General features: G+C 41.0%; 1 protein-coding gene across 1 annotated transcript; it reads left to right on the top strand.

The window, feature by feature from the left end:
• The first annotated feature begins 3712 nt into the window (after positions 1 to 3712).
• TRIML1 (tripartite motif family like 1) lies at positions 3713 to 9105 on the top strand. The gene is made up of 6 exons (XM_045879524.1): positions 3713 to 4138; positions 4382 to 4477; positions 5477 to 5707; positions 6586 to 6608; positions 6791 to 6888; positions 8555 to 9105. The coding sequence occupies exons 1-6, from the start codon at positions 3713 to 3715 to the stop codon at positions 9103 to 9105; spliced, it is 1425 nt and encodes a 474-aa protein (XP_045735480.1).
• The last annotated feature ends 498 nt before the right edge of the window (positions 9106 to 9603 follow it).

Below are 9603 nucleotides of genomic sequence, written 5' to 3'. Positions count from 1 at the left end.
CACAACCCTGAGATCATGACCTGAGCTGAAATCAAGTCGGATGTTTAACTGACTGAGCCACCCAGGAACCCCAAGATCCATACTCTTTCTTTGCCTTCATATACACAGGTACATTTTCAATATCTATAGCATGACCTCATTTTTATAGGAAAAAAATACATATATAACCTATTTTTTAAGTATTTATGCTTAAACTATTTGTGGGAGCAAAAATGTATTTTCCCATTAATATCATGTAATGGATATCATATCATGTCAGTGTATATATATATTGATCTGTTATTTCTAAAATGGCTATATAGTAATAAGAAAAGCTACATTTTTTAAAGAAGAACCATTATTTTTAAGTATATATTCATGTAAGTCCTCTTTGTAATTTATGATTAGGTATTTTATGCATGTGTTCCAAATTTTCTTTCCCAGATTGTAATTAAAAAATAAAGTTATTTTATTTACTTTGCTATATAAAAGTGTTTAATTTCTATTTAAATTTATTAATCTTTCGTGGTGTCTAAGCTCTGAAGTGTGCTTTAAAAAGCCTTTTCTAAGCAGCCTATTTTAAATTTCTATGTTACCAATTATCTCCTCTTATGATGTGCTTCATTTTTTGGACACAATAATTGACCACATATTTAACAAATATGCTCCTTACTTGCTAAATAGATGTGGGGTACTCTAGAACAAAAACACATTCAAAAATAAAATAATATAAATAAATAAGGTAAAAAAGCAATCAAAGGAAAATAATAGGAGTATAAATTCATGACTAGAGTGGGGAAAATACACACACACACACACACACATCTGGAATACACATTGCTATAAGTTGTTAGGTAGAGATCCAACTTTGTCTATTTTTTTTTTTTTTTCCAGATGGCTACCCCACTTGTCCCAAACCAGTTGTTGGATAATCTATCTTTTCCACACTGATATGAAACGACAGACATATTTTTAAAACCAGGCTTTCAAGCAATATGTTTTTCAAATAAGCCCCCATCTAGTCCACTGCCTTCACTGATAAAGATACTCTCACTATATCTTTAAGATTCATCTTTTCCGTGTGCTCCATCCCTAATAGCATGTGGACGACAATTGTGACTTTGGAGGCCTTAGGGATTCCTACTGTCACCTATCTCAGCAGGAGACAGGTCAGAGAAGAAACTCTTTGAACTGTTGATCTCAGAAATCATGTCTGGCCATGCAGTGCCCTGAGGATGGGTGTAATGTATTTTGGGATGGCTGGCCCACTCTTTATCTAGGAGTTATGGATGAATTTCTTCATCTATGAATTAAGCTCAGTCAATGTGTTGTGAGAGATGGTAAAGAAATCTGCATCCCCAATAATGAGTGTGGCCAGTGATTTGAGATAGCAGTCACAACATCACACATTTCCTTCTGAAACATTTGAGCAATATTCATTTTATTGAGATATCTGGAAAATTTCAACTATTCACAAGTCAACAGGTGGGATGCAACGTAGTATGTGGACAAAAGAGAATGACTGGGAGGTAGGAGGAGGCCCAGTTTCCTAGTCCTGACCTGACTCATGTAATAAGCAAGTAATCAGGGGACCAACTCAACGTATCTCAATTTTCTTCACCATCTATAGAAAGTATTTGGACTATATAATTTCTTGGTTTCCAGGTAGATAAAAGACTGTGGTTCTCTTAAGCATATGGTTCCTCTATTGTTTCATTTACAACTTATTTACAAAGCCGAGCCCTTGCTATGTGCAAAGAATTCTTCTAGTCACTGATAAATAAGATATGGTTATTGTATTAAGGAGTTTATGAAAGGAGTTTCCTTGGAAGAGGGGCATGGGATGGAACAGATCAGTATGACCTGAACTTAGAATATGCCAGTTTCCCCATTCCAAAATGGAATACCAGATCTGTGATGCACCATATCCCTATTGTAAGGCTTATTCTAATGATCCTGGTCAGTGTTAAAGTCTCCTTCTAGGTTTGTGTGGGAATAACACACTGAATGTAGGTGGTAGTTCATAAATCCTTTTTCCAGTGGAGGCTATTAGTGTTATTACCGATTTTTTTTTTTTTTTTGGCAAGACCCTTACTTAAGACTAATTCCTAAACAATATTGTGAAGCTGTACCTCAGTTACTAGGCTAGAAGTAATCCAAGCAGTAGAGGTTTTATGATCCCAAACTGGTGCTACTTCTGTTTCTATCTAAATTAGTATAACTCTACTGTGTTTTGTTGTTATTGTTTGTTTTTTGTAAATTCTCATCTCAGTAATTCACAAATGCTACACAAAGGACATAGGATTAAAACATTTGGATCAATAACTTCAGAAAGATGAGCTTTGACTAGGAGGAAGGAAACATGGAAAAAAAACATTTCAGTCCAGAAAACCTCTTTTTACAATACAAAAGTTCAAGATAAGAAAACACCCAACACCCTGTTGGAGATAAGTGGGAAAGAAGAATCAGTGGGAACCACGAAAGTCAGAAAGGAATCAACGAGATAGTGCGGGTAATGGAGACCCAAGGATGGTTGTCAATGCTGGAGTGTAATAGGCTACGAACAGAAATAAGGTATGAGGAACTTAATGGGAGGGTGAAACGAGCTCGACTCCCAGGAAGAGCTTTTCAGTTTGTACTTTCTGGTAGACAGTCAGCAGGTGGTGGACCATGACAAGTACTGCTTCATGAGCACATGGCAATGCAAACTCACAGGTTAAGGCACTCATAATCTCAGTGGTCATTGTACACAGTCTCTATACTATACATTTATTTTTTCATAGGTCTAAAAATGTCTGCACATTGGATTTCTGTTCAGTAAGAACTGACAGGGGGTTTAAGAAGGCCTAGTTTCAAAGAGTGAAAATAACTGAACAAAATTATATTTTTACAAAAGTACAATTTTTTTTTCCCATCCAGTCCATAGTGTTGTGGACTCTTGAGGCAACTTCCAACAAGAATGATGTTTTATGTGCTTTCTACGGTAGCAGAGAGGTGAGTATCATGGTCTGTAGGGCAGAGCAATAAATATAACTCTGGTAATCCTTTGTATGTTTAAAGTCAGGGAATATTTCAAGGGAGTCATTCTCATTTTGTTGGGATGAATAAAATTAAATAAAAGCACAAAGTACCTGATTAAGGAGCAAAAAGATTTTAGGATTTGGTCAAGCACATAAAAGGGCCTAATGAGAGAAGGAATATATGTTACAATTTTCTGCCTTCAGGTGCTCAGCTAGATTCAATTAGTGGAGTTTTCTAAAAGATTTGGACCATATTTCCAATTCAGATATTATTAGAGATCATCATAACTTAAATCTCTGTACTGGCTTACATCAAATTACCTAAACTTCCAACCTAAAATCAATGTACTTAAATGTTTTCCTGGTGCTATGTATTTAAACACACACACACACACACACACACAATAGCCCACTCTTGAAAGGAGAACTGTGTTAGGAGCAAGTACCCTCAGTATCCAGCATGTGGCTTGCACAGTGAGAGATTCCTTAAAAGTTTGGGGTTGATGATGAGCCCAGTGTACAAGGGTTCCACATTAAGTCATAATTGGCTTTGTGTTGGGAGAGTATGAGTCAATTGGTGAAATCAGGCACAGAGGAGAGTAAGAGTTTCTCGTATCAACAGCATAGCAACTGATCACCCACGTGTTACTCAAAACAATAGAACATCAGGGAGGACTTTTCTAATCCCAGAAAAGAGGCGTGATCTTGCCTTGATGTCTTTCTTGGAGAAAACGTCTACAGCAGATCTGATGGAGAATCTGAGGGAAGAACTGACCTGTTTCATCTGCTTGGACTATTTCACCAGCCCCGTGACCACTGAGTGTGGGCACAGCTTTTGTCTAGTGTGTCTCCTGAGGAGCTGGGAGGAACACAACACTCCTTTATCTTGTCCTGAATGCTGGAGGACCTTGGAGAGCCCACACTTCCAGCCCAATGAGCGTTTGGGGAGGCTGGCTGGCATCGGCAAGCAGCTCCGATCCCAGGTGCTGCAGAGTGAGGGCGAACAAGACAGCTATGGGAGAATGCTGGCAGGCACTAAGGTGTTCTCTGAGGATAAGCAGGGTATAAACATTTTCTCAACTCAATGTCATGGAATAAACAGATCATATCCCTCGAGTGAGGCTGAGGAGCGTCACAAAGTAAGATTGGCTGCTCAATATAAATCTCAGAATACAAATCCTGTTCCATCACTTATTCCCATAATATTCTCTACTGGTGACAATTATGGGTACTGGTCTCCAGGCACCAGACCACAAACTTGGTGTGGATACTGCTTCACCCTTTGTGTTAGATCCCACTCATCTTGTTTTTATTGGTCCTTGAGGCTTCTTCACAAACTGGTGCTCTGCTCATTTGCCACAGAGAATTTGTTTCTATTGCAGGAGAAACTCCAGGAAATCCTAAGTCTTTTGCATAAAAAGAGAAAGGAAACCCAGGTTATATTAACCCATGAGAAGGAGAGAGTAATACTGTGCAAGGTCAGTATCTGTCTTACTTCTTGTAGATGATTCTATGAGAGGGACTAAAGGGATACTTAGTGAAATACCAGGGGAAAAAGACAAAAATTTTCTAATCACAGCCCTACAATATGCAATGTCCTTATTTTGGACTGCTTCCTTCTGCTTGTCCACCTGGGAATCCCAAGACTCAGTTAAAACAATTCCCCCATCCCCAGGCCTGCTTATTTATTTATTTTTTTCCTTCTTGGTCCACCCATACAACTTGATGGCTACCTCCATTATGGCTCTGATTATAATTTTGTAAAGTTACAAATTATAGACAACATAGGATGAAAATCCATAGAAAAGGAATATCTCAAACGCTTTGGGGAAAAAAGAGAGTGCAAATAAAAAAAAAATAAAGACAAAGGGAAATTAAGGCCAAATAATAGTCTGGGTTAGTACACCTGAACAAATACTTGAGTTAGTCACAGATTTGAAGTCGAGGTGTCTAACAAAGAGCTAACTGTTTAGTTAGACATTTAAAAAATATGTGTGTGTATCTGATTCTCCCAATACACTGAGTTCTTAAATGGGAGTATTTGTGATGTGCATCTCTATTTCTGGATGTGATCCAATGTCTACTTTCATCAGATATTTATTAAATAAATGAACACATGCTTTTTTCATATTTTTGTCCTTTATTTATTTATTTATTTTTTATCGTGGAATGGATCACCACCTGTCATAGTTTATTTTTGTTTTTGTTTTTTTTCCCCCACTAGAATGACACCTTCTGGGAGTAGAAATTTTGGTTTTGTTTACTACTGTATACATACATACCTTCTAAAATACCACACTATCCACCCAATTGCTTAATACAATATATGTTGTGTGTCACAGCAGAACTCTAGGACTTTGTAAGGATTAAGAATCTACATAGGCATTTCTGCTGCTAACTTTATTATGTCATCCCTGTTTGTGTATGTGTGCACGCATGCACGTGTGTGTGCGCGTGTGTGCGTGTGTTGGTGGCAGGAAGAGACAAAGGCCTGTAAACAGGTTGTTGTGTCAGAATATGGAAAAATGCACCAGTTTTTGAAGGAGGAGGAACAGCTACAGCTCCAGTTACTGGAAAAGGAGGAAAGAGAGAACATGAAGAAACTAAGGGACAATGAGATCAAGCTGACCCAACAAATAAGAAGCCTGAGCAAAATGATTGAACAGATAGAGTCCACGTGTCAGAGCTCCATTATAGAACCGTTTGAGGTAAGAATATTGGGAAAAATCAACGGAATAACAACAACAACATGTAGTAACCCATACTTTTTCAAGCCACGCAAAGTAAGTTTTTCTTTATTTCCCTGAGAAACTAAGTTCCGGTCCCCAAATAGTTTTCCTTAAGAATTAACGTTCTATAGTATAAATAAAGTCTTGAAGAGACAGAGAAAAAAAAATCCAGTGGAATACCTAGCCAAACCAAGCCTGATGATGACTCTAATTTCTGCTCTGTCTGCAACTTCAGCTTCTTCAGTTATTTTCAGTCGAAGGAGCACCTTACATTTCATCTTCACAAAGACCCGATGAAGTTAATTGCTGTTACATGCACTACAGGTTTGCTGTCTATGATGCGGGTTTATAGTGGCACTCGTTTAATAAATCAGACCCACGGCACTTAGGAAATTTGCCTGTCAAACAGCTAATGGGTGATCGTATTCTGTACGGAGCCCATAGTCGTCACCGGCTTTGCTCTGCCGCCTTCCCGGGCTACTGCTTTCTCTGGGGCCTTTGTCAACACGCGCTGTGGGAGCTGGATGCAACCGCAGTTCTTCCTCCTCCTCGACGGGTTCCACAGAATGCTACTCTTTGGCTTGGTGATTTTCCAGCAACCCACTTCCCCTAAGCACAGGCTTAGCCTAGTCATTTTGAGAACCCTCTCCTATTCATAGGAGGGCCCCCCCACCCCCGCCTCGCCCCCGGAGGATGCTAGGGATGTTTTTCCAGCACATGCTCGCCCACGCAAGGCGTTCTAGAGCCAAGAAAGTGGATTCTGTGAGATTTCCAAGGATTAGATTCTGTCTCTGGATTCTGGCTTCGCTAGAGATTGAAGTGCACTGATACTAACCCTCTTTCCTTTATACCCTCAGGATGTGAAAGGCACACTGGAAAGGTAGGTGTGCATTCTGTGTCCGGCTGATACAGGGGTGTAAGTTACAGGGCTGCACTACTGTGGAGATCAGGTTGTGAGAGTGGGGATGAGGGTGGCCAGCTGATGGGGCCAAGCGAGCATGTTGGGGCAGGTCAGGCGGTCTGTGCAGGGGACACAGAGTGATGGTCTCTGCCCTCTTGCAGGACTGAGCCACTCTTGCTTCAGTGTCCAGAGGCCACCACCACGGAACTGACTCTCTGCCGCATCACTGGAATGAGGGAGATGCTAAAAAAATTCAGCAGTAAGTCAGCCTGATGTGTCAAACCTCCAGGGATCTGTGGAGTTAACTTTGGGGTATACTAAGGAATGCAAAACTGAGTTCTTAGGCAGTTTCCTCTGACAGAGACTATTCACTATCTGGGTGCCAGGCTCTCAGCAAAGGCACCCTGAGTCAGCACGAAACATCAGGGAGGGCTGGGGCCACAGACCCTCTCTACTCTGGAGCAGACAGAAGCAGACTCGATTGATGGCTCATCTGCCTTTGTTTTCTGTCTAAGGAGTCCTGGCACTTCCCTTGTTTGTTTTTATGGTTCTGTTTTGTCCATTTCTTCCCCTTGCTTATACACACACACCTCCTCAGGGGTTTCTGCATTTCTACCTCTGTTCTTGTTAGCATAAAGCTACTTAAACTTTTTAGTCCTAATGAGGCAAAATTCAAACTATCCTTTTATTTTTAAAATAATTTTTAAAGATTGTGGCACCTGGGTTGCTCAGTCGTTAAGAGGCTGCCTTCGGCTCAGGTCATGATGCCAGGGTCCTGGGATTGAGCCCCGCATTGGGCTCCCTGCTCCGCGGGAAGCCTGCTTCTCCCTCTCCCACTCCCCCTGCTTGTGTTCCCTCTCTCGCTGTATCTCTCTGTCAAATAAATGAATAAAATCTTAAAAACAAAATCTTTAAAAAATTTTTTTAAAGATTTATTTATTTATTTGAGAGAGAGAGAAACAGAGAAGTGGAGGGGGGAGGGGTAGAGGGAGAGGGAGAGGGAGAGAATCTCAAGCTGGCGTCATGCCCAGTGCAAAGCCAGATGAGGGGTTTGATCTCAAGACCCTGAGATCATGACCTGAGCCTAAACCAAGAATCAGATGCTTAACTGACTCTGCCAACCAGGTACCCCTCAAACTATCCTTTTAGAATGCTCTAGGTCTTTAGGCTGGCTGAGACCAAGACAGGTTAGCCTTAGTTTTCAACCTTTACCTTGCTGACAATTTGACAGGAAGGTCTAATGAGCTTTGGATTCAGTAGATATTTGATAAGTGCCTACTATGTGCCCCGCACCATGTTTTTTCAGTTCTAGGCTTTCTTACAGTGATGAATAACACAGGCTTGCCTTCGCTTTTATAGAACTTTCAGTGGAATTGAAGAGACAGACATTCATCTCAAATAATGAGTGATGATTAGGATTTGATCTATAAATAAAAGTATGAAATTGTGTGGTAGGGGCACTTAGTCTTATCTTGGGGGTCAGTGACGGTTGGAGGCCTCCTCTGTGACCTCCGCTCAGAAGAACTCCAGCTGAGGAACCACAACCCACCTTGGCTCAAGTGAATACAAATGACAGAGTGTGCCCTGTGTGGATAAATAGCTCTGAGTTTTAAACTTATGCTCTAAACAGAACAACTTACATTCCATTGTATCACAGATTCCTCTCCCTCCTCTCAGGCAGGCTAAATGTCACCATCCCCATGACTCACACCTACGTCTTTTTAGAAATTTACTCCTGGTGTTTGTGAAATAGTGCAAGAAAGGCTCAGAGGTTCTGTTCTGAGCAAAACAAAAATCCTCACCACACTCACCTAAATTATATTTTTAAAAATAGGATTGGAAACTAAGAATTTAATTTAAATTCCACATATATAAGAGGGTTTTCAAGAATGTAAGGGAGGTTTCATTCTTTTCTCCTCTTGCAGCAGACATAACTCTGGATCCAGCTACGGCCAATGCTTATCTTGTCTTGTCTGAGGATCTGAAGAGCGTGAGACATGGAGGAATCCGACAGCACTTACCTGACAACCCAGAGCGATTTGACCAGTCTGCAACTGTGCTCGGCGCTCAGATCTTCACCTGTGGGAGACATTACTGGGAGGTGGAGGTGGGCAACAAGACTGAGTGGGAGGTGGGCATTTGCAAGGACTCAGTGAGCAGAAAAGGCAATCTCCCAAAGCCACCGGGGGACCTCTTCTCACTCATAGGCTTAAAAATTGGAGATGATTATAGCCTTTGGGTCTCATCACCTTTGAAAGGTCAACATGTCAGAGAGCCTGTGCATAAGGTTGGTGTTTTCTTAGACTATGAGTCTGGACATATAGCATTCTACAATGTGACAGATGAGTCCCTCATCTACAGCTTCCCTCCAACCTCTTTCCAAGAGGCTCTCAGGCCTATCTTCTCCCCTTGCCTCCCAAATGAAGGGACAAACACAGGCCCACTTACCATCTGCTCACTGAACAGTTTTGTCTGAGGAAGATGCCCCCGAGCCTTCACTAAGGATGAGGTCTAAGACCAACAAAAGATTATGATTAATGCATTGACACTACTAACATCGGGTGATCTGAAAGGAAAGCCACTCCCCACCACCAAAGAGTTTCCATTAACTTGAGCCACAATCAACAGCCAAATTGGACAACCAACTTTCAACACCATAGAAGGCTGATCATATCCTGTCTTTAATCAAATTCATTATTTAGACTGCCCCACATATGTACTGGTCACTAAAACTGTAGAGATAGAATGCACCCTTATTATCCCCGACCGCACTGTCATAGGCCAGTTTTATAAATATATGTCTTGTTTTTGAGTGTATTTATTTATTTATTCTCTAAAGAAGAACTCTGCTATTTGAATGTGTCTTTGTTCTATGTGCAGAGCTTTGCATACTGGGGCAATCCTAACTCCTCTGGGGCTGGGGCTGGGGCTGGGGCTAGTTTGGGGGCGGGGAGATGCATGGGTCTCCTTTTCG

This window comes from Mirounga angustirostris, unplaced genomic scaffold (assembly GCF_029215605.1).
Source record: "Mirounga angustirostris isolate CCGP_5_RB_7025 unplaced genomic scaffold, mMirAng1.0.hap1 SCAF_2, whole genome shotgun sequence".
In the NCBI taxonomy this organism is placed as follows: domain Eukaryota; kingdom Metazoa; phylum Chordata; class Mammalia; order Carnivora; family Phocidae; genus Mirounga; species Mirounga angustirostris.
Note: the sequence above shows the minus strand (reverse complement) of the source record. Positions and strands in the feature narration are given on the sequence as shown.

What these genes read in the sequence shown, in the direction of transcription:
- TRIML1 (XM_045879524.1), top strand. Translation starts at nt 3,713, where the DNA reads ATGTCTTTCTTGGAGAAAACGTCTACAGCAGATCTGATGGAGAATCTG. An exon ending in AGAGAGTAATACTGTGCAAG is followed by an intron (nt 4,478 to 5,476) that starts GTCAGTATCTGT and finishes TGTTGGTGGCAG; the next exon opens with GAAGAGACAAAGGCCTGTAA. An exon ending in GATGCTAAAAAAATTCAGCA is followed by an intron (nt 6,889 to 8,554) that starts GTAAGTCAGCCT and finishes CTCCTCTTGCAG; the next exon opens with CAGACATAACTCTGGATCCA.